The following is a 26,401-nucleotide window of genomic DNA, read 5'->3' as shown; positions in this document are numbered from 1 at the left end:
CCAAAGTGAAGAATTCCTGCTCTATTCCATTCTAATTGCCAATTGGCATAAGCCTTCAACTTCAACATTAGGCATGCTACAGCTCCAATATCTCAAATTCTTAAAAAAAAAACAATTTCTACTTTCTTCATACTTCCTATACCTCTGTGAATTCCCCCTTTATCCTCATCAAAGCATTTTACACATCTAGGAGTTCCTATGATTTCAAAAAAGCACTTGGAAAACTATTAGAATCCCTCATCCCCACGATCTTCTGCCAGCTTTCCAGTCCTGGGCAACACACTGCATTTACTTTCCTTGTCATCAGTGTGTTTAATATTCCTAGAGAAAGATACACAGTCACATTCTCTACCACAGACGCATACTAGCTGGCTCCTGCTGCATCCTTACAACCCTTCTCATCTGGCGAGCTCCCTAATAAATATGCAGTGGCAGCTGTTCCAAGACCTTTCCTACCATCCAACTCCAACTCCAATCACACCTCTCTTCTCAGCAGATTCCTTTGCCTTATCTTTCTTGAGAATACTGAGAACTTCTGACAAACACTTCTCTCCACTTTCTTTCCTTTCCCCTCAGTTCCCTGATCTCTCTTAGTGCTGCTTCCCCCTTACTTCTGAATTAGAGTCCTTTATCTAGGCTAACCCATTTACTAGTGCTCTTGATCATGTTCCTTCCAGCCTCCTGACAGAACTTAAGCAGTCACTTACCCTCTTGACTCCTTAAGTATTATTGTTCTCTGCTCCTTCTTAACTAAAGTTACCCTCATCTATTAAAACACACACACACACAAGTATTCCTTGGAACCCACCATCACCCTCTTCCCATCTTCTTTCTCTCCTCTTTCTTTGCCAATCCTTTTGAAAGAACTGTTTCATGCACTGTCTCCACTTCCTCACCATCCGCTCCCTCTATTTCCTTGTGTTCTTAGTATATGAGGTGGGGGGGGGCAGGGAAGAACATGCTGCCCCTGCAGGTCAGCAGTAACTTCCAACCACCAAATCCTATAGCCCTTTTTCAGTGTTCAGACCACCTCCTCCCTTCTGCAGTTCTCTCTTGTCTTAGCTTATGAACACTTGGATCTCTTAGTTCTTGCACTGTTCTGTATCCCTTCCTTCCTTCTTAAGGTAAGTAAATATTCCTCAGTATCAATAGTCCTTTGTCCTCTTCTCTCCCATGGTGAATTTTCACAATTTCAACTATAATCTGCTAGACAACTCCCACATTTTCATCCCTACTTCTCTACTTCTGGATTTGCCGGTTTCCTGCTGGGTACCTATTCTGCCAGCTGGGGCATATTCTGTTAAGACCCCAACTCAACATATCCAAAGCCTCTTTTTTATTTCCCACAAAACCAAACTATCCTGACTTCTTTCTTATTGACACTACCATTCCTTCAGACTAAAATTTTGGTAATATTTAAAAACTCTCTCTGTCAATCTTTACATACAATATATTGGCAACTCCTGTAGTCTAACATAATAACATTATTCATATGTTATTTTCTTTCTATTGCCCCCCTCTTTAGGTTATGAATACTCTTAGTTGAACTACTGGGATCGCCTTCTCTCTAATTTACTTTCCTCTGGGTCCTCCCTCATTCTAACCTATTCAAACATTACGTCTCCAGATCAATCTTCCTGAAGTATAATTCTGTTCATGCCACTTTATTGCTCAAAAACAAACACAAAACTGGGAGCAGGGGAGGAAAGCGTGCATGCCTGATTTCTCATTCTGATATGCAAAGTCCTCCAGGAAATGAAGGACTGGAAACCTACCTTTCCAGTTTAATCTTTCATTACCCTTTCATACATCCTATGCTTTAGCTAAATCACACAACTCACTGATCCTGGGACATAAAACATATATTCTTACCTTCATACCTGGGCTCAAGCTATACCCATCATCTGAATACCTTTCCCTTTTAAAAAATTCTATTTATCTCCCAAGACTGATCTTAAATACGATTAGTCATGCTACCTATATAGTGTAGAAATGAATACAGGGTTTTCTAGTTGATAGACTGTGATTTCATGCTACCAAGCCACCTTCTGATTATGTCTTGGTTTTCTGGCCGGTAGATTTGTCAAAGGGAAAGAACTGCAGAATTTCTAGAACCATCACAGTGAATTCTCAGACTCAGTTTTCTAGTTAATTCCTGGTAGAGAGAGAATAGGTATGAGATTGCTGATGGTAGTGGGAATACTCACATAACTAAACTTGCCCATAGGGTAACTGCATTTCTCATTGTAAAGAAATAGGTATTTTCTCTCAGAGGCAGACAAATAAGTTAGTGATGCAGTCTTGTCAACAAATGCCAAAGATGTCATAGCTCCATAACAGAGCCAAGTTTCATAATGATATGAATCCAAGTGGGAAAACTGAGTCACTACATGACATTCAATGACAGGAATACTGAGCTCAAAATAATCTTTGCTGTAGCCGTCAGTTTTAATAGCCGGGAATCACTGTATATTTATTATCATGTCTGGAGCTGTCTATCCATTTTACATGTACTAACTTTTTAATCTTCACAATAGTCCTATAAGTTTGGAACCCCATTTTATAAGTAATAAAACTAGAGAGGCTATGCAACCTTTCCATGGACATACAGAATGGAGGTAGCAAAGCTAGGATTCAAACTCAAGCAGCCCAGCCCCCAAACCTTCACTAACAACACTAAACTTTAGAAATTTACATTGTAAGCAAGAATTTTATTTCTGCAGCCTATCACTATCCATCACATTAATGTTGTAAATTAAATTTTTATTGGTTTTGGAGTTTCAGTTTTATGTGTTATACTATACGTTTAAAAAAATTTAGAGTTGTATGAAGACACATGATGTTTATATGTTAGTATTTTTATTCATTTTATATATTGAAGTGGCATTCACATTAAAAAAGCAATTTAGTTAAGTGCCACTTCATTGACAAGGCCTTTCTAGATAACTGCACTAGATGTGAATGATTTACTTCCTGAATCTCCATACTATGTAACTATCTTAAAGCTCAAACTGAACTGTCTTGTAACACTTTACGTTGGACTGTAAATAACTTAGGCTGGATCTCAACTCATCATTATCACCCCTATAGTACCTGAATACTGCTCTGAACAACATTTGAGGATAATAAATGCCACACGATTTCCTTTGGCTGCAGAGTATACTCTGCAAAAGCCATAACTACACAAAGCCTGGGTGACATTTATTGATATTACACAAAGCTGAAAGGCCTAGACTCTAATAGCAGCTCTAGCTGCCAATGACTCAGTGTGTAATCTTGGTCCTCATGTGAGTTTACTTTTGCTAGCAGGGAAGAAAGACATTGGGTGACATCAGGCAAAGGAGCACAGGCCAATTATACCTTTCAACCCTCCTAGTTAATTCTAAAGGTATCCTAATGTATGAGGTCAGTTACTCTAATTGCTTAAAAAAAAAAAAAGAGGCCTTTTAGAAATGCAAAGTGAGTTTCTTTTTTAAAGAACCATTTCTCATCCTTTGTCCAAGTATGCTGGAGGTAAACCAGCTCTATAAAACAAATGATGATTCTTTTTCAATTGACAATATATCTCTCTACTCCAAAGCCAAATTTGCTTTCCAATATTTACCTCCTCTAACTGCTTTTACAGATTCCAGCTCATACTGACTAACCTCCAAGTTCTGTAGATTTTTACCCCTAAATATATGTGGAATCCACTTTCTCTTTATCACCATCCTTACTAATATAGATCATAGGTTCTCAAAGTATGGTCCCAGGACCAGCAGCATTAACTTGGGAACTTGTTAAAAGTGCAAATTATTAGGTCCCATCCTAGCAATCTGGTGAAATTTGAGTTAGCTTTAACCTAAACTGCCTGAGTCTTCTCCACACCCAGCCTACTTAATCCACAGATTCCATCAGTGATTTTCCATTTACTGAGTAGTGATTTTTCAAATATAAGTCTGTTGACCCATTCCAAAAGATAGTGAAGTCAATCCAGTGGGTCAAGACCAGTATTTAATTTTAAGTAAGTGAAATTAGAAGAAAACACAAAATATTAGAATGCATCATATATAGAAGAAATAGGTATTATTTTGTTAAACTTTGCTTCAGTTATGTGTGTGTGCATGTATTTCCTATTATGGGTCATAATTCAAAATGTCTGAAAGACACTTGCCTACAGCAGTGCTTCTCAAACTTTATTCATGGGCTTACCCAAGGATCTGTTATAATGCAGATTTTTATCTGAGTGGGTCTGGGTCTGAGGAGCTTCCTGAGACTCTGCATTTGTAATCAGCTCCCAGGCGAAGGCCAGATTCCTTGGACCTCACTTTTACTATCAAGAGCTATTCATTCAACTGAGAAATTTTAGAATACTGCTAAACTTGCTAATTCAGTTTCCTTAACTCATGATATTATAAGTTATATTAAATTTGAGATATGACAGATTTGCAACATGCTAGAAAATTTTGTTAACTGAATGTTCAGAGTGTTGGGATTGTGGTATTCTAGTTAACTGATGGGGAGTCATACAATTTTTTGCTTTAACTGTGGTTGTTATCAATCTATGAGTTTCCTATTTCTTGCCTTAGGAAAGGAGTAAACTGAGTTAAAATATGTTTTCTTGGATGATAAATAATTTTGGATTGCCTTAGGATAATCTAACATTATCTTAGGATAATGTAAGAGTTACTGGAGCACTAACTATATAGGATAATACAAATACAGGTGTATAAAATATAGAAAGAATGGACTCAATTTAATAAGCACTGACCTCAGATTACTCTGGATATTTTCATTTTCCCCCAAAATCTTGAAGTGAATTACAATTTGGGGGGAGGGGTCCTCTCTTTCCATTAAAGTTGAAGGAAGAAAAAAATAGATTATCTAGCTCCAATTAATCAAGCCAAACCAAAATAGTTATAATTCATTCACAGCAAATAATTTACTAGATGCTTACTCTGTTCCAGCTACAGGCCTATGCTGCAGATAGAGATGAGAAGACAAAGACTCTTCCTTAAAGGTACTTGGTCTAAAGGATTCTGTATATTTCAACATCTCTGTAGCTGATTGGATGAGGGTTTCTGGTGGGTCTTCCCCATTGATCTAAGACCACAGACTGGTCTTTCATTTTCTTTTAATTTTCCATGGCACCTGGCAGTGCTCTGCAGGCCATCAAATACAATAGTTAATATATGTTGATGACTACTCAACTCTTTTATTCACCAAAGTAAGAATTCTGTTTGAAGAGAATAGGAAATGCAGCTGACTAATGGCCCAATCCATGCCATTCTGTTATATAACAGGTTTGGTCAAAATGGAACATTAATCTGTATCCTATAATCAGCTACATCACCCTGAAGTTATAAGTTTCATTAAACATGTAGAGTTCACTGAGAATTGACTATTCTTGACTATCTACCTCCCTTCATTTAGGTAGACACACAGGAGAAATGAGAAACCTACATAGTTTATTTTTTTACAAAAATATAATTTTCCCAGGTTCTCTGATAGCCTATATAAATATTAAAGCATTCTCACCATCACACACACATACAAATGAACTTTGGGTAAGGACTCTCCAACCCTCATCTCAACTTCAGATCTTTTCTTCTATTGGTAATATCTGTTTTTGTTTCATGGTTGTCAGATACAACAGGGTCTTAAAAATCATTTACATTCATCCACAGTGATCACAAAAAATTAAATTTCACTTTTGATGAGAAAGGAGAAACTGCATGATAAATCATGCAGTTATTTAATTTTAGAACTTGAAATTAAGATAAAACATGGGCATTATTTAGGGAGAAATGGAAAGATTAAATTAATAGTCATTAATAACTCACCTGAAATCTAGACCACTTAATGATACTTCTATTAGTTACCCAAAATGGATATGCACTAAGGAAAGGACATATTATTAGTCTGATTATCTGGCAACAGTTAAAAGAAAGAGTTGGAGCAAATTTTACAACATGGAAAAATAACCATGTGAGGAAACTAGGGAATCCCGTAAAGAATAAATGAGAATATAGGCTAATAAATAATTTAGCATCATTTTACAGAGATTCCAAAGCCAATTATAAGTGAGTACTTAAGTACATCAAAGAGATAAAGTGAGCTCAAGAATAGATGGAACAATTTAATGGTTAATACCTAACAAGTTCACTTAAGGATACAGTGGGAATAGGATGGTGAGGCAATGTTTCTTAAGAAACAGGATCTAGAATTTGAATTTTGGAGCAAACTCTTGGCAGGGAAACTGGAGTCAGGGAATATAGCCCTAGATAGAATAGAGAATATGCTGGCCTTTTCCTCTTGCATAAGCTCCATCTTTTTCTCTTTCTGTCGTCTTTTTTTTCTCTCCGTTACCTGTCTTATATTTTTGCCTTTTCTTTGCCTGGCATTTCTTCCTCTCTTCTTTCACATACTTTTTCCTTAATTGGCTAGAACATAACCTTGAATCAATGTCGTACATATATTTGTAGTGTTTTATATCTTGTAGAGATCTTTGTAATAATTCTTTTATTTTGATAGTCAAGTCCTCTTCGCTAAAAATTTTAAAGACAAATGAGCTCAGTTTCTTAGATATCTACTTTTCTTTTCATTAACATTTATCTCCTACCATACCTTTTTAAGAAACTTGAGTGGCCTTCAAATAATTTCTTTTCTCTCTGAGGTGATGGCTCACATAAGAAAGGCTCCTTATCTTGGCTTGTGTCTAATAAATTCTCTCACACTGAGGTTTATGTCTTTTTGTTCCCTAATTCTACCCTTAATAGAAAAGACTAATTTCAGTTTTTATACAGAACCATACATAAACTCTATTATTAAATAACCATGCAACTTTCTGTTTAGGATAACGAACCCTAGCTCCTCACTTATCTTTTAGGAGGCAATATAGTATATGGGTTAAGAATAGAGGTTCCAAATTCACAGACCAAGTCCTCTGCCATACACTAGTTGAATGACCTTGAGCAAGCTGTTTGACCTCACCAAGCCTCAGCTTCCTTAGCTGCAAAACAGGCATAATAATTGTACCACTTCATAGGGTTGCTACAATATTAAATAAGTTTAAAGTTCTCAGCATACTGCTTGGCACAGAGTGCTCAAAACTTTCTAACCATTCTCATTTTTCAATAATTTACATTTAACCAAAACTTTTTGAGTAATATGGCTCTCTTCTTAACCCCTGTATTTTTCAAGTCCTTCTTCACCATGGAACCTAGTTCCCAGTGTTCTGGAGAGAATGCAGTTATCTGTCAAAATATTAAACTGCATAGTTTCTAACTACATACTATACTTTAATCTTAACCCATTCTCAAGTTTTCCTTACTGTATTTCCTGATCCAAAAGGGCAGGCAGGAATCTTCCCAAGGAAGGAGTTGGGGGTAGGGACTAGGGTCTAGGGAGCCAGGGACAGTGAAGGAGGTGGAAGCCAGTTCTCACCGAGAGGATCTTATCACCCTCCTGGAGCCGCCCATCCAGGGCTGCAGCCCCGTTCTCTTTGATGCGGCTGACGAAGATGCCACTGTCATTGGAGACATACTGCTGATCTGTGCCACCGACGATGTTGAAGCCCAGCCCTAAGAAAATCATGGAGGAGTTGTAAAGGAGATAGGGGTGAAGAAGAAGGAAAGGGATTAGAGAAGAGGAGAAGGAGAAAGGAAAGGCCATTTGGCAAGGGTGGGGGTTGGGGAGTGGGGGGGTAGGAGGCGGGGAAGTTAAGACTGTGATGTAGCTGGTGGCTAGTCATGGGCAAGGTAAATGATTAGTATCACCAACAGAGGTCAAGAGTACCGAGAGTTGCCCACTCAGACCAGGCAGGACTAAAAATACAAACACAATGATCAACATGGTTAGGTGAATATAAAAAGAAAGATCTATACTGAGCTCAGTGAAAAAATAATGCTGATTCTTTTAAGATGTACTTCTGCTCACATTTGATTTTGATTCTGTTGGTGGCATTCAGAGGCCCCAAATCTTGACTTTCCTGCTTAGAAGAAGCTATGCTTTAATCGGCAAACGAACGGTTCCTTATTTAGTAGGAGAGAGATTCTTAAGCAAACCATCCCCTCAATACTTCTCCTAACGTCAGGAGAGTTTGTGGATGGTGGTGCTTTGGAAGAAATGACCTTGGGAGTTCATTTTTTTTTTTTTCCTAGTTTGAATTGAGGGGGCAGTACTGTAGGCGTTGGCAGAAAACCTGGGAACTAAAAAGGTAACTTATGCTTCATGACAGGACTAAATCACCAAATTCACTCTTCTTTCCTTTTATACCTCAAGTACAAATAACCACATCCTCGGGTACAGTGATTGCCAAGTTTTATTCACTATAGATAACTGATAACCTATTGATTAGCAACTACCCATTTCCCCCTTTTCCTAGCCCCAGGCAATTACCATTCTATTCTTCACTTCAATGCGTGATTATTTTAAACAAGGATAAAATTTCAGTTATGCAAGATGGAAGTTATGGAAATCTGATGTACAACATTGTGCCTTATAGATAACAACAGCCTTATTAGACACATAAGAATCTGTTGAGAGCAGATCTCATTTAAGTGTTCTTACCACAATAAAATAAAACTGAATTTAAAAAAGAACGAAAATTGACTACCAAGGTAATTTTTCCATGGACCAAACACTAAGTTGTGGGAAGGACTTCATTTTACAAAACCATTTATATAGGGATTTTATCTATGCAATAAAAAGAAATGAAAGAAAAGGGAACTTCCCTAGGGCTTTCTTTATATCAGGTACTGTAGAATTCAAAGCCACAGTGCAAAGAGAAAGGAGATAGGAAACAATTGAAAAACAAATATCTGGTGGCACAACTGGGAAAAACAGCCATAATCAGTAGCCTCTTCTACTGATTTCAACAGAAAACAGATACTTAAAAAGGTGAGAGGAAAGCTTATAAGTGACCCTCACAATATTAACATAAGCAGTAGCGAATCGATCTATGATTTATGGAAACACATGGCCAAAGAAGGAAGCAGCAGGAAATGTCTAATTGAAATATCATACCTCGTGTACAGTGTACCTATAGCTAGAGAATGAAAAGAAGAATACATAATAGAAAGAACTTCCACTGGAAGATGACTATTTCAGTTTCTTTAAAGGGTAGGGTATGAAAATTTTATGTTACTAAATGGTTTCCCTCAGAAAACTCTTAATTTGAATCATAGTGGGTGGGAGGTATTGGAAAGGGGATGGGAGGTAGTTAATTTAGATCAGATGGAAAGGTAGGTGGACCTTGATTATAAAAGGCTTTGAAATAACTTTAAGACTGACAGGTTTGAGCAAGGTGGTTGAGGCCAACCAGCCTCTCTCACTACTGGAAGAAACTATCTGGAGAAAATCTTTCAATGAAATTCAATATCCTCACCAAACACTAGAGCTGCCTCTGGGGATCCTGGGAACAGGAAGTATGTGTTAAGCAGCTGAATGCAACATAGTAATTAGGGAGAAAAGGGACTCTGCTACTGCTTATTTAAAGCTACAGAACAGTGACTAAAAAAGGAGAGTGGGGCTTCCCTGGTGGCGCAGTGGTTGAGAGTCCGCCTGCCGAGGCGGGGGGCACGGTTTTGTGCGCCGGTCCAGGTGGATCCCACATGCCGTGGAGCGGCTGGGCCCGTGAGCCATGGCCGCTGAACCTGCGCGTCCGGAGCCTGTGCTCCGCAACGGGAGCGGCCACAGCAGTGAGAGGCCCGCGTACCACAAAAAAAAAAAAAAAAAAAAAAAAAAGGAGAGTGGATGGTGACCTAAATTGGAAGGAAATCCAAAACAGAGTATGTGTATAGCTGATTCATTTTGCTGTACAGTAGAAACTAACACAACATTGTAAAGCAACTATACTCCAATAAAAATTAAAAAGAAAAAAAAGGAGAGTGGAAAAAAATGTTACCAAAATTTTCTATAAACAAACAAGTGTAGTCTATTCCCCCCATCACATTATATAGGCATGTTTATAACCATGCTTATTGCTACTTCAATTGTAAATGAACCACACCAATTAATATGAGAATTTCTGGACTGACATGAAGTCCCTTTCTATGGTTACAACATTTACAAACTGAACTTATCTATAATTTGAAGCATCGCTGCAATAAACGGGAATCACCGAAGAACTGAGTACCAATACTACCAGTTTAAACCTGGGCCCCATGGATACCTACGTAATCCTCTATCCACTTACAGTAAAAATTATTGATCATTTACTGTGTGTCAGGCACTGCATTATATTCTGAGGAAAACATAAAGCTAAACTGGACAGTCCCTGCTTTAACAACAAATAGAAATTTATCCTTTTTCCTGTACCTTTTAGATTCTGCAGAAGTCAATTAAAGTCAGAAGACCTGGCCACAAATTCAACTCCATAACTTACTTGGTATGCGGACTAAAACAAGTGAGTGTATCTCTGATCCTCAGCTTCTTCTGTAATGTAAGGATTATAAATTCTGTCCTCTCTATCTCAAAAGGTAGTTGTTAGCATCCAATAACATAAAATCTGAAAAACTCCTTTATAAACTATGTAGTGGTTGCTATATGGAGTAACTGCACTAAGAGTAGTTGTCAATAAACTAGTAGTGCCTGGAAGATGGCGGAAGAGTAAGACGCGGAGATCACCTTCCTCCCCACAGATACACCAGAAATACATCTACACGTAGAACAACTCCTACAGAACACCTACTGAACGCTGGCAGAAGATCTCAGACCTCCCAAAAGGCAAGAAACCCCCCACATACCTGGGTAGGGCAAAAGAAAAAAGAATAAACAGAGATAGAAGAATAGGGACGGGACCTGCACCAGCGAGAGGGAGCTCTGAAGGAGGAAAGGTTTCCACACACTAGGAAGCCCCCTCGCGGGCAGAGACTGCGGGTGGCGGAGGGGGAAAGCTTTGGAGCCGTGGAGGAGAGCACAGCAACGGGTGAGGAGGGCAAAGCGAAGAGATTCCCGCACAGAGGATAGGTGCCGACCGGCACTCACCAGCCCGAGAGGCTTGCCTGCTCCCCGGCCGGGGCGGGCGGGGCTGGGAGCTGAGGCTCGTGCTTCAGTTGGAGCGCAGGGAGAGGACTGGTGCTGGCGGCGTGGACACAGCCTGCAGCGGGTTAGTGCGCCACGGCTAGCCAGGAGGGAGTCCGGGAAAAAGTCTGGACCTGCCTTAGAGGCAAGAGACTTTTTCTTCCCTCTTTGTTTCCTGGTGCGCGAGGAGAGGGGATTAAGAGCGCTGCTTAAAGGAGCTCCAGAGACGGGCGCGAGCCACGGCTAAAAGCGTGGACCCCAGAGACGGGCATGAGACACTAAGGCTGCTGCTGCCACCAAGAAGCCTGTGTGCGAGCACAGGTCACTCTTCACACCTCCCTTCCGGGGAGCCAGTGCAGCCCGCCACTGCCAGGGTCCCGGGATCCAGGGACAACTCCCCCGGGAGAACGCACGGCGCGCCTCAGGCTGGTGCAACGTCACTCCGGCCTCTGCCGCCGCAGGCTCACCCCGCACTCCGTGCCCCTCCCTCCCCCGCGGCCTGAGTGAGCCAGAGCCCCCGAGTCAGCGGCTTTAACCCCGTCCTGAGCGAAGAACAGACGCCCTCCAGCGACCTACATGCAGAGGCGGGGCCAAATCCAAAGCTGAGCCCCTGGGAGCTGTGAGAACAAAGAAGAGAAAGGGAAATCTCTCCCAGCAGCCTCAGAAGCAGCGGATTAAAGCTCCACAATCAACTTGATGTACCCTGCATCTGTGGAATACATGAATAGACAACGAATCATCCCAAATTCAGGAGGTGGACTTTGAGAGCAAGATTTATGATTTTTCCCCCTTTTCCTCTTTTTGTGAGTGTGTATGTGAATGCTTCTGTGTGAGATTTTGTCTGTATAGCTTTGCTTCCACCATTTGTCTTAGGGTTCTATCCGTTTTTTTTTCTTTTTCTCTTAATAATTATTTTATTTTAATAACTTTATTATATTTTATCTTTATTTTATTTTACTTTATCTTCTTTCTTTCTTTTTTTCCTCCCTTCCCTCCTTCCTCCCTCCTTTCTTTCTTTCTTCTACTAATTCTTTCTTTTTACTTTTTCTCCCTTTTATTCTGAGCTGTGTGGATAAAAGGCTCTTGGTGCTGCAGCCAGGAGTCAGTGCTGTGCCTCTGAGGTGGGAGAGCCAACATCAGGACACTGGTCCACAAGAGACCTCCCAGCTCCACACAATATCAAACGGCGAAAATCTCCCAGAGATCTCCATCTCAACACCAACACCCAGCTTCACTCAACGACCAGCAAGCTACAGTGCTGGACATCCTATGCCAAACAACTAGCAAGACAGGAACAAAACCCCACCCATTTGCAGAGAAGCTGCCGAAAATCATAATAAGTCCACAGACACCCCAAAACACACCACCAGACGTGGACCTGCCCACCAGAAAGACAAGATCCAGCCTCATCCACCAGAACACAGGCACTAGTCCCCTCCACCAGGAAGCCTACACAACCCACTGAACCAACCTTAGCCACTGGAGACAGACACCAAAAACAACAGGAACTACGAACCTGCAGCCTGCAAAAAGGAGACCCCAAACACAGTAAGGTAAGCAAAATGAGAAGACAGAAAAACACATAGCAGATGAAGGAGCAAGATAAAAACCCACCAGACCTAACAAATGAAGAGGAAATAGGCAGTCTACCTGAAAAAGAATTCAGAATAATGATAGTAAAGATGATCCAAAATCTTGGAAATAGAATAGAGACAATGCAAGAAACATTTAACAAGGACCTAGAAGAAATAAAGACGAAACAAACAACGATGAACAACACAATAAATGAAATTAAAAATACTCTAGATGGGATCAATAGCAGAATAACTGAGGCAGAAGAACGGATAAGTGACCTGGAAGATAAAATAGTGGAAATAACTACTGCAGAGCAGAATAAATAAAAAAGAATGAAAAGAACTGAGGACAGTCTCAGAGACCTCTGGGACAACATTAAACACACCAACATTCGAATTATAGGGGTTCCAGAAGAAGAAGAGAAAAAGAAAGGGACTGAGAAAATATTTGAAGAGATTATAGTTGAAAACTTCCCTAATATGGGAAAGGAAATAGTTAATCAAGTCCAGGAAGCACAGAGAGTCCCATACAGGATAAATCCAAGGAGAAACACACCAAGACACATATTAATCAAACTGTCAAAAATTAAATACAAAGAAAACATATTAAAAGCAGCAAGGGAAAAACAACAAATAACACACAAGGGAATCCCCATAAGGTTAACAGCTGATCTTTCAGCAGAAACTCTGCAAGCCAGAAGGGACTGGCAGGACATATTTAAAGTGATGAAGATGAAAAACCTGCAACCAAGATTACTCTATGCAGCAAGGATCTCATTCAGATTTGATGGAGAAATTAAAACCTTTACAGACAAGCAAAAGCTGAGAGTTCAGCACCACCAAACCAGCTCTACAACAACTGCTAAAGGAACTACTCTAGGCAAGAAACACAAGAAAAGGAAAACACCTACAATAACGAACCCAAAACAATTTAGAAAATGGGAAGAGGAACATACATATCGATAATTACCTTAAATGTAAATGGACTAAATGCTCCCACCAAAAGACACAGATTGGCTGAATGGATACAAAAACAAGACCCATATATTTGCTGTCTACAAGAGACCCACTTCAGACCTAGAGACACATACAGACTGAAAGTAAGGGGATGGAAAAAGATATTTCATGCAAATGGAAACCAAAAGAAAGCTGGAGTAGCAATTCTCACATCAGACAAAATAGACTTAAAAATAAAGACTATTAGAAGAGACAAAGAAGGACGCTACATAATGATCAAGGGATCGATCCAAGAAGAAGATATAACAATTGTAAATATTTATGCACCCAACATAGGAGCACCTCAATACATAAGGCAAATACTGACAGCCATAAAAGGGGAAATTGACAGTAACACATTCATAGTAGGGGACTTTTAACACCCCACTTTCACCAATGGACAGATCATCCAAAATGAAAATAAATAAGGAAACAAGCTTTAAATGATACATTAAACAAGATGGACTTAATTGATATTTATAGGACACTCCATCCAAAAACAACAGAATACACATTTTTCTCAAGTGCTCATGGAACATTCTCCAGGATACATCACATCTTGGGTCACAAATCAAGACTCGGAAAATTTAAGAAAATTGAAATTGTATCAAGTACCTTTTCTGACCACAACGCCATGAGACTAGATATCAATTACAGGAAAAGATCTGTAAAAAATACAAACACATGGAGGCTAAACAATACACTACTTAATAACGAAGTGATCACTGCAGAAATCAAAGAGGAAATCAAAAAATACCTAGAAACAAATGACAATGGAGACACAACAACCCAAAATCAATGGGATGCAGCAAAACCAGTTCTAAGAGGGAAGTTTATAGCAATACAATCCTACCTTAAGAAACAGGAAACATCTCGAATAAACAACCTAACCTTGCACCTAAAGCAATTAGAGAAAGAAGAACAAAAAAACCCCAAAGTTAGCAGCAGGAAAGAAATCATAAAAATCAGATCAGAAATAAATGAAAAAGAAATGAAGGAAACGATAGCAATGATCAATAAAACTAAAAGCTGGTTCTTTGAGAAGATTGATAAACCATTAGCCAGACTCATCAAGAAAAAAAGGGAGAAGACTCAAATCAATAGAATTAGAAATGAAAAAGGAGCGGTAACAACTGACACTGCAGAAATACAGAAGTTCATGAGAGATTACTACAGGCAACTCTATGCCAATAAAATGGACAACCTGGAAGAAATGGACAAATTCTTAGAAATGCACAACCTGCCAAGGCTGAACCAGGAAGAAACAAAGTATGAACAGACCAATCACAAGCACTGAAATTGAAACTGTGATTAAAAATCTTCCAACAAACAAACGCCCAGGACCAGTTGACTTCACAGGCGAATTCTATCAAACATCCAGAGAAGAGCTAACACCTATCCTTCTCAAATTCTTCCAAAATATAGCAGAGGGAGGAACATTCCCAAAATCATTCTACGAGGCCACCATCACCCTGATACCAAAACCAGGCAAGGATGTCACAAAGAAAGAAAACTACAGGCCAATATCACTGATGAACATAGATGCAAAAATCCTCAACAAAATACTAGCAAACAGAATCCAACAGCACATTAAAAGGATCATACACCATGATCAAGTGGGATTTATTCCAGGAATGCAAGGATTCTTCAATATACGCAAATCAATCAATGTGATACACCATATTAACAAATTGAAGGAGAAAAACCATATGATCATCTCAATAGATGCAGAGAAAGCTTTCAACAAAATTCAACACCCATTTATGATAAAAACCCTACAGAAAGCAGGCATAGAGGGAACTTTCCTCAACATAATAAAGGCCATATATGACAAACCCACAGCCAACATCATCCTCAATGGTGAAAAACTGAAAGCATTTCCACTAAGATCAGGAACAAGACAAGGTTGCCCACTCTCACCACTATTATTCAACATAGTTTTGGAAGTTTTAGCCACAGTAATCAGAGAAGAGAAGGAAATAAAAGGAATCCAAATCGGAAAAGAAGAAGTAAAGCTGTCACTGTTTGCAGATGACATGATACTACACACACAGAATCCTAAAGATGCTACCAGAAAACTACTAGAGCTAATCAATGAATTTGGTAAAGTTGCAGGATACAAAATTAATGCACAGAAATCTCTGGCATTCCTATACACTAATGATGAAAAATCTGAAAGTGAAATCAAGAAAACACTCCCATTTACCATTGGAACAAAAAGAATAAAATATCTAGGAATAAACCTACCTAAGGAGACAAAAGACCTGTATGCAGAAAATTTTAAGACACTGATGAAAGAAATTAAAGATGATACAAATAGATGGAGAGATATACCATGTTCCTGGATTGGAAGAATCAACATTGTGAAAATGACTCTACGACCCAAAGCAATCTACAGATTCAATGCAATCCCTATCAAACTACCACTGGCATTTTTCACAGAACTAGAACAAAAAATTCCACAATTTGTATGGAAACACAAAAGACCCCGAATAGTCAAAGCAATCTTGAGAATGAAAAACGGAGCTGGAGGAATCAGGCTCCCTGACTTCAGACTATACTACAAAGCTACAGTAATCAAGACAGTATGGTACTGGCAGAAAAACAGAAAGATAGATCAATGGAACAGGATAGAAAGCCCAGAGATAAACCCACACACATATGGTCACCTTACCTTTGAAAAAGGAGGCAGGAATGTACAGTGGAGAAAGGACAGCCTCTTCAATAAGTGGTGCTGGGAAAACTGGACAGGCACATGTAAAAGTATGAGATTAGATCACTCCCTAACACCATACACAAAAATAAACTCAAAATGGATTAAAGACCTAAATGTAAGGCCAGAAACTATCAAACTCTTAGAGGAAAATATAGGCAGGACACTCTATGACATAAATCACAGAACGACCCTTTTTGACCCACCTCCTGGAGAAATGGAAATAAAAACAAAAATAAACAAATGGAACCCAATGAAACTTCAAAGCTTTTGCACAGCAAGGGAAACCATAAACAAGACCAAAAGACAACCCTCAGAATGGGAGAGAATATTTGCAAATGAAGCAACTGACAAAGGATTAATCTCCAAAATTTATAAGCAGCTCATGCAGCTCAATAACAAAAAAACAAACAACCCAATCCAAAAATGGGCAGAAGACCTAAACAGACATTTCTCCAAAGAAGATATACAGACTGCCAACAAACACATGAAAGAATGCTCAACATAACTAATCATTAGAGAAATGCAAATCAAAACTACAATGAGATATCATCTCACACCAGTCAGAATGGCCATCATCAAAAAAACTAGAAACAATAAATGCTGGAGAGGGTGTGGTGAAAAGGGAACCCTCTTGCACTGTTGGTGGGAATGTAAATTGATACAACCACTGTGGACAACAGTATGGAGGTTCCTTAAAAAACTACAAATAGAACTACCATATGACCCAGCAATCCCACTACTGGGCATATACCCTGAGAAAACCATAATTCAAAAAGAGTCATGTACCAAAATGTTCATTGCAGCTCTATTTACAATAGCCCGGAGATGGAAACAAGTGTCTAAGTGTCCATTCATCCGATGATGGTTTAAGTGTCCATCATCGGATGAATGGATAAAGAAGATGTGGCACATATATATAATGGAATATTACTCAGCCATAAAAAAAACAAAATTGAGCTATTTGTAATGAGGTGGATAGACCTAGAGTCTGTCATACAGAGTGAAGTAAGTCAGGAAGAGAGAGACAAATACCGTATGCTAACACATATATATGGAATTTAAGAAAGAAAAAATGTCACGAAGAACCTAGGGGTAAGACAGGAATAAAGACACAGACCTACTAGAGAATGGACTTGAGGATATGGGGAGGGGGAAGGGTAAGCTGTGACAAAGCGAGAGAGAGGCATGGATATATATACACTACCAAACGTCAGGTAGATAGCTAGTGGGAAGCAGCCGCATAGCACAGGGAGATCAGCTTGGTGCTTTGTGACCGCCTGGAGGGGTGGCATAGGTAGGGTGGGAGGGAGGGAGATGCAAGAGGGAAGAGATATGGGAACATATGTATATATATAACTGATTCATTTTGTTGTAAAGCAGAAACTAACACACCATTGTAAAGCAATTATACTCCAATAAAGATGTTAAACAAAACAAAAAAAAACTAGTAGTGCCGGCGACAACCCCAAACTAGACAGTCTGATGGAGAAAGGATGAATAAATATAAAGTACAAATGTGAAAAGTCTTGAAATACAGGAAGACAGAGAGATTAAAAAGTCCACCCATCTATTAATAAGACAAGAATGGATTGGAACTCAAACTTATTGAAATGAAGGATGTCTCTTACCTGTGACCTACACATCTCCCTCATGTGTAGTTTCTAGCAATGGTGGTATTTAAAATATGCAGTAACCAGGCCAGCACATGCACCAACCAGATGCCAGCTAGAAACAACCAGAAGGGGGAAGGGCTATCCCAGTATATAACTGCTGATTATTGGCTACGTCCTAGGAAAATCTTCTATAAATAGGGTGGATCACATATCTTGGTTTGTTTGGGAGTCCTGATATACGCCTGTTGTCTCTGTAATTAAAATAGTCCCCTTCAATGTCAAAAGCATCTGTTTGGACCAATGTGATCATCCTATCAAGGGTAATGTAAGAATATGTTAATTGCCGCATGTTTTGTGGTATTGAGGAACTGATGGTAATTTAGGTGTTCATCCTTTGGGGCAGGGGTCCCCAACCCCCAGGCCGTGGACTGGTAGTGGTTCATGGTCTGTTAGGAAACGGGCCACACAGCAGGAGGTGAGCGGCGGGCAAATGAGCAAAGCTTCACCTGCCGCTCCCCATCACTTGCTTTACCACCTGAACCCCCCCCACAACCATCTGTGGAAAAACTGTCTTCCACGAAACCGGTCCCTGGTACCAAAAAGGTGGGGGATTGCTGCTTTGGGGAACAGGTAACTGAGAGATAATTAAAATTCAGAAGCACTGAATAATTATACACAAAGTAACAGAGTTTTAAAATGTAATGCTGGTATTAATAGTATAAAATCTTCTTAAAAACACATTCATGCAGAACAGTATTACCTATTTACAAAAATGCATGCATATTTAAGGACATGTAAAGACACATTATCTGTGAGGGAAGGATACAGGGTGAGGTTTAGGAATGAAAGGTAAAAATAAAACCAAAGAGGGACCTTGCACGTACTGATGAGGACAATGTATTATGGAGCTGAAGAGTATAATTAATTCAGTTCTTGGCATCTACTATCCAAAAGGGGTTGAAGGGAGAGGGAGAAAGAAAAAGACGGGGACTCAATAGACTTTTTAAAAAAGTGAGTGAATGAAAACGTACTCCATAGTGAACCCTGGTTATAACGTGCCAATAAATTTTTTAAATGTGGCAAGATTAAAATGGATTGCTTGGCCTCTAATTTGGAAGAGAAGTCTAACCACAAAAAAGTACAGATGGCGTAAGAATGACACCATCATAGGACTGGGAGAGAAAGAAAATGTGCCTAGTATAAGAGCCCTGTAAAATTAAACAAGACATGCCATCTTGTGGACTCCTCCTGTCTCCAGGTCTGGATCTTGAGCTTGTTTCCAAATAAGAGCAGCAACAGCAGCAGCAACAACTAATATTTATTAAGAGTTTAATATGTACCAGGCACTATGCTAGGTACTCTATGTATATTATCTCATTTAGTCTTCTCAACAAACACATGAAGTGTTTATCACTCACATTTTACAGGTGAATTTAAAAAGTGAGGCAGGAAGAGATTAAGTAACTTTATAAAAGGTCACACAGTTAACTCTTTGCAAAGCCCAGACACTAAGTTAGGATGTTTGATTGCTAAGTGTAAGTTTTAAACCATCTTGCTATACTGTATCTTTGTAGAAAGTATGAACAACTGCTTTAGAAAAAAGTCTGTGAATTCAACTTGTTTGGGGGCTGGCTGGAATAAGCAATGCTGGGATAATGGTTGTAGAACAATCCTCAGGGATAATATATTCCAGAGGAAGAATTGGTCATTCTGTAGTTCTGCCACCATAGTCAGGGTCCCTATTTCTTACTATCATGATAGAGAACAAAAAATCCTTCATTTCCTTCAGATTCTTCTCTTTAAAATCTAAAGGTTATAAAGTAAAAAAGCAGTGTTTCACAATCTGTTATTCTGGAAAAAATAATTTATTAAAATGAAACAAAACAGTCGATTAACCCCAATGATGATAGCCACTGTTATGAACACTAGATTGACAAACACTCTACTTTCCCCCTATCTACCTGCAGGGTTTTTCTATCCCAAGATAATCTCACTAATTTTCCCTAGACACCAGTCAAGCTCTATTGGTCACACAACCCACTATTCATCTAATCATTTTGTGGTAAAATATATGTAACACAAAATCAAGCACCACTGGACAAACAACTTACTGTCTGTGTAGAGGTAAAATATATGCAACATAATATTTAACACTTTAACCATTTTAAAGTGTATGATTCAGTGGCATTAAGTACATTCACAATGTTGTGCAACCATCACCAGTATCCATATCCAGAACTTTTTCACCATACCAAATAGAAATTCTATATACATTAAACAATAACTCCTCGCTCCTCCCCCCCCCAGCCCCTGGTAACCTCTATTATACTTTCTGTCGCTACGAGTTTCCCTATTCTATATACCTCATATAAATGGAATTATAAAATATTTGTTCTTTGTGTCTTGCTTATTTCACTTAGCATAATGTCTTCCAGGTTCATCCATGTTGTAACAGGTATCAGAATTTCATTCCTTTTAAAGGCTGAATAATATTCCATTGCATGTACATACTACATTTTGTTTAGTCAACTGTCAATAGATATTTGGTTGTTTCAACATTTTTGCTATTGTGAATGCTGCTGCTACGAACACTGGTGTACAAGTGTCTGTTTGAGTTCCTGTTTTCAATTATTTTTGGTGTATATCTGGAATTGAATTGCTGGATCACATGGTAATTTTATGTTTAACAATTTGAGGAACTGCCCAACTGTTTTCTACAGCAGCTGTACCACGTTTTAAATTCCAAAAAGCATTGCCCAAGGTTCCAATTTCTCCACATCCTCATCAATGTTTGTCACCTTCATTTTTGGGGGGTTTTGGGATAGTAGTCATTCTGATGAATGTGAAGCGGTATCTCACTGTGGTTTTGATTTGGATTTCCCAAAGGCTAGTGATGTCGAACATCTTTACATGAGCTTATTGCCCATTTATATATTTCTTAAGAAATGTCTCTTCAAGTTCTTTGCTTATTTTTGAATCCGGTTGTTTTGTTGTTGTTGTTGTTGAGTTGTAAGAGTTCTTTATATATTTTGGGTGTTAATCCATTATCAGATATATGGTTTGCAAATATCTTCTCCCATTCTGTAGGTTATCTTTAACTCTCTTTATAGCATCTTTTGAGTCATAAAATTATTAATTTTGGTAAAACCCAATTAATCTTTTTTCTTTTGTGCCTGTGCATTTGGTGTCATATCGAAAAAATCATCACTGAATCCAATGTCATGAAAAAATTTCCCTATCTTTTCTTCTAAGAGTTTTAATCTTAGCTCTCATATTCAGGTGTTTGATGCATTTTTAGTTAATTTTTGTATATGATGTAGGGCAAGGATCCAAATTCATTCTTTTCCATGTGGATATCCAGTTTTCCCAACATCATTTGTTGAAAAGACTGTCTTTCCCCTCACTGAATGGTCTTGGTACCCTTTCAAAAATCATTTGGCCATATATGAGAGGGCTTATTTCTGGGCTCTCTATTCTGTTCCACAGCTCTATATATCTGTCCTTATGTCAGTACCACATTGTTTTGAATGCTGCAGTTTTGTACAAGTTTTGAAATCAGGATGTTGTGAGTCCCTCAACTTTGTTGTTTGTTTTCAAGATTACTCTGGCTAATAGGGAGTCCTTTGAGATTTCATATGAGTTCTAGGATGGGGTTTTCTATTTCTGCAAAAAGGCAGATGAGATTTTGATAAAGATTGCACTGAGTCTGCAGATCGCTTTGGATAGTACTGTCACCTTGACGATATTAGCTCTTCTAATCCATGAATGCGGAATGTATTTCCACTTATTCATGCCTTTAATTTCTTTCAGCCAAATTTTGTAGTTTTCAATGTACAAGTTTTTGTCTCCTTGGTTATATTTATTTATGAGTATTTTATTATTTTTGATGCTATTGTAAATGGAAATGTTTACTTAACATCCTTTTCAGATTGCTCATGTATAGAAACTCAACTAATTGAGTTATGTGCTGGTTTTGTATCTTGCAACTTTGCTAAGTTTATTATTAATTCTAAGTTTTTTTGGTGGAATCTTTAGAGTTTTCTACATATAAGATTGTATCATTTGTGAACAGAGACCATTTACTTCTTCCTTTCCTATTTGTACGCCTTTGATTTCTTTTTCTTGCCTAACTGTTCTGGATAGTATTTCCAACACTATGTTGAATAGAAGTGGTGAAAGCAAGCATACTTGTCTTGTTCCTGATCGTAGAAGAAAAGCTTTCAATCTTACATCATTGACTATGATGTACCCATATATGGATTCTTCATATATGACCTTTATCATGTTGAGGAAGTTCCTTCTATTCCTAGTTTACTGAGTGTTTTTAATGTGGAAAGGTGTTGAATTTTCTCAAATTCTTTTTCTGTATATTGAGATGATCATGTGGGCTTTCTTGCCTTTATTCTATTAATATGTTGTATCACATCAACCAGTTTTCTTATATTGAACCATCTTCACACTCTTGGAATAAACTGCACTTTGTCACGGTATATAATCTTCTTAATAGGCTGCTGAATTAAAACCATGTAGCTCTATGATCACCATAGCTTTCTGTGTGGAGACAATTTCTAAATCACCACCACAGGGAATAAGACCCAAATAGAATCTAGCAGCTTCACTGGTTGGAGGAAATGGGGATCAGAGTTTGGGGAGGGTGAGGTTGCTGGAAGTTGCAGGGCAAAGTTCTGGAAAGGAGGAAGTTAGACAAAAAAAAAAAAAAAGAAAAAAAAAAGAAAAAGAGCTCCAGGTATTTGCATGAGTCTTTCCAAGAGGCCATGTATACATTGAGTGGAACTCCACAAGGCTAGACAAATAAAAACTAGTAAGTTATAGGTTGAACAACTCTCAGAGTTCAGCAAGGCAGGGAGACTTTCAACTTCTGACCAACCAGAATTGAAATCCTCAGCGATTCACTAGGAAATTCAGTGGAGACCCACTTAGAACATTTGGAGGGCTCAACTATCTCTGAAGTGAATGCTACTTTCGACTCACCCTAGGAAAGCTTACAAACAGGTCTAAAGAGGTGAAACTGACCTGCAAGTTACTTAACTGCCTACCAAAACAAATTCAACAATGTAATATTAAAAATGTTAATGTAAGAAAACAAAATGCAGACACTGAACAATGTAACAATCACAACATCCAGAATCTAATTAAAAAAATTTAACATGCTAAGAAGCAAGAAAACATGACCTAGAATCAAGAAAAAAACTGGTCAATAGAAACAACCAGAAATAACAGAGGATGAAACTAGCAGACAAGGATGTTTAAAAGGCTATTATAACTATGTGGAAATAACTAAAGGAAGTCAAACATAATGTGAAAATGGAAGTTTTTCCCCCAGTCTTGAAGCAGCTTTTGACTTCATTTTGAGCTGATTTTTGTGCATGGTGTAAGACAGTAGGCCAGTTGCATTCTTTTGCATATGGCTGTCCAGTTTTTCCAACATCATTTACTGAAGATACTATCCTTCCTCCACTGTATATGCTTAGCTCCTTTGTCATAAATTAATTGACCATATATGCATGGGTTTATTTCTGGGCTCTCTATCCTGTTCTACTGATGAAAATGGAAGATTTTTTTAGGAAAATGAAATTTATAGGTTTGAAAACTAGAATATCTGGAAGGAAAAATACACTAGATGTGAGTAACAACAGATTTGATACCACAGAATAAAAGGTAAGTGAGAAGACATAATAGGGAAACCACAGTAACACGTGGGATAACAGGACATGGTTTAATATATATGTAACTAGAGTTCCAGAAGCAGAGGAAAAATGGGAGATAGAAAAAAATGTCTGAAGAAAACAATTAGCTCAAATGTGATGAAAATATAAACAAACAGATCCAAGAAGCTCAACAAACCCCAATCAGGATAAATACAAAAGAAAAAAACAGTAAGACATATCATAATCACATTGCTCAAAACCATGTATAAAGAGAAAATCTTAAAAGTAGTTCACAGGGAAAAAGGACACCTTAAGTACAAAGGAATAAAGAGAAGAACGACAATAGACTTCTCCTCAGAAACTATGCAAGCCATAAGTCAATGAAGCATCATCTTTAAAATGCTAAAAGAAAAATACAAGTTAACTTATAATTCTATGTCCAGTGAATACAGCCTTCAAAAAGTAAAGTAAAATAAACACTTTGTGAGCAGAACAAAAGCTGACAGAATGTGTCTTAAGCAGATTTACATTATGATAAATATTAAAGGAAATTCTTCAGGCAAAAACAAAATACTGAATGGAAACTTGGATCTCTATGAAGGAATGAATACCACCAGAAATCATAAATACACGGGTAAATGCAACTTAAAATAAAAAGAATGAACATAGATATACTAAGCAGCTGGATTGACCGTATTAGTAAGTAAACTTTGGAAAAAGGAATATTACAAGGGATAAAAAGGGGCATTTCCTAATAAAAAAGGAGTCAATTCATAAGAAGACGAAACACTAGATATGAATGTACCCAATAACAGAATTTGAGTATCAATGAAACAAAAACTGAAATGAGAAAAAGGCAAGTCAAAAAGGACTATTGTAGATTTCAACATTTCGCCCTCAGTAATTGATAGAACAAGTAAACAGAAAAGTCAGTAAAAATATAGAACACTTGAACAACACTAAGAATGAACTTGACCTAATTTACATTTACTGAACAACATACTCAGCAACTATAAACATTCTTTTGTAGTGCAAAGGGAATGTTCACAAGGATTGATGGTAGGTCAAGAAAGTCAGTCTCAATAAATTTCAAGACAGAAATGAATTAGAAATCAACAAAAATAACTGTATTAGTCTTCTTGGGCTGACATAACAAAATACCACAGAGTGACTTAACAGAAATTCTGTTCTGGAGGCTAAGGAAGTCCAAGATCAAAGTACCAGCAAGACAGATTTCATTCTAAGGTCTCTTCTCTTAACTTGTAGGTGGCCACCATCTTGCTCTCTGGTCCTATGACTGCTTTGTTACACACAAAGAGAGAGTGAGCTCTCTGGGTCTCTTTCTATAAGGACACTAATTCTATAGGATCGGGGCCCCATCATCATAACTTCATTTAACCTTAATTACTTCAGTAAAGGCCCTGTCTCCAAATGCAGTCACATTAGAGATTAGGGCTTCAACATGTGAATTTTGGAGGGACACAAACACTGTCCTCAAAAATAAGATATCTAAAAAATCCCTAAATGTTTGGAAAACAAATAACCTATGAGTTAAGGATGAAATTATAAGGGAAAATAGAAAACATTTTAGTTGAATGACAAATCAAAATATATTAAAAACTGTGGGAAACAATAAAAAACTAAATAAATGAAGATACACCATGTCCTGGACTAGATGTCTTAGTACTTTTAAGATACAATTCTCTCTAAATCAAAATGGATTTTTATTTATTTATATATTTTTATTGACGTATAGTTCATTTACAATGTTGTGTTAATTTCTGCTGTAAAGTGATTCAGTTATACATACATACATACATATATATATATATATATATATATATATATATACACATTCTTTCTCATATTCTTTTCCATTAGGGTTTATCACAGGATATTGAATATAGTTCCCTGTGCTATACAGTGGGATATTGTTGTTCATCCATTCTATGTATAACAGTTTGGATCTGCTAATCGCAAACTCACAATCTATCCCTCCCCTCCCCTCCCTCCCCCTTGGCAACCACAAGTCTGTTCTCTATGTCTATGAGTCTGTTTCTGTTTCGTAGATAAGTTCATTTGTGTCATATTTTAGTTTACACATATAAGTGATAGCATATGGTATTTGTCTCTTTCTGACTTACTTCACTTAGTATGATAATCTCTAGATCCATCCATGGTGCTGCAAATGGCATTATTTCATAAAATGGATAATTTTAATGCAATCCCAGTCAAAATCCAACAGAGATGTATTTGTAGAAACTGACAAGCTGGTTCTAAAATTTACATGGAAATTAATACTCTGGGGTGGTTTTTTTTTGAAACTTATATTATTAAAGTTCTAGAACAGTCAAAACATTTTTGAAAAGAAACAAAATTGGAAGACTCACACTTTATTTCAAGGTTTACTATAAAGCTACATTTGTCAACATACTATGGTATTTGTATAGAGAAAGACAGGATAATGGAATCAAATTGAGATCAATATTGGGCCCACATATAAATGGTCAACTGATTTTTGATACAGATAATAATGTATTTCAATGGTGAAAGGATGTTTTCAATAAGTGTTGAGACAACTGCGTATCTATACGAGATAGAGATAAAAATGAATTTTAATGATTAACTCAAACACATGCAAAATAAATTAATTTGAAATGTATCTTGGAACTAAATGTAAAAGCTAATCTATAACATTTCTATTAGAAAACATAGAAGAAGATGTTCTTTACCTTGGGGTACTTAAGATTTCTTAGACATTACACAAATAGCACAACCATAAAAGAAAAAAAAAAAAAAACTTGACAAACTGTTCTTCATAAAACTTAA

General features: G+C 37.8%; 1 protein-coding gene across 2 annotated transcripts in view; it reads right to left on the bottom strand.

Annotated features, from left to right (window-relative positions):
- SYNJ2BP (synaptojanin 2 binding protein) overlaps window positions 1-26,401 on the bottom strand; it is a 101,964-nt gene that overhangs the window by 17,256 nt on the left and 58,307 nt on the right. For both annotated transcript variants that reach the window (XM_060140207.1, XM_060140198.1), the window contains one exon: window positions 7,426-7,562. In XM_060140207.1, the coding sequence (XP_059996190.1) occupies window positions 7,426-7,562 (137 nt within the window). The remainder of the gene's footprint in view (window positions 1-7,425; window positions 7,563-26,401) is intronic.

Source organism: Lagenorhynchus albirostris, chromosome 1 (genome assembly GCF_949774975.1).
Source record: "Lagenorhynchus albirostris chromosome 1, mLagAlb1.1, whole genome shotgun sequence".
Lineage (NCBI taxonomy): Eukaryota > Metazoa > Chordata > Mammalia > Artiodactyla > Delphinidae > Lagenorhynchus > Lagenorhynchus albirostris.
The sequence above is the reverse complement of the archived record's forward strand: the minus strand, read 5'-3'. Positions and strand labels throughout refer to the sequence as shown.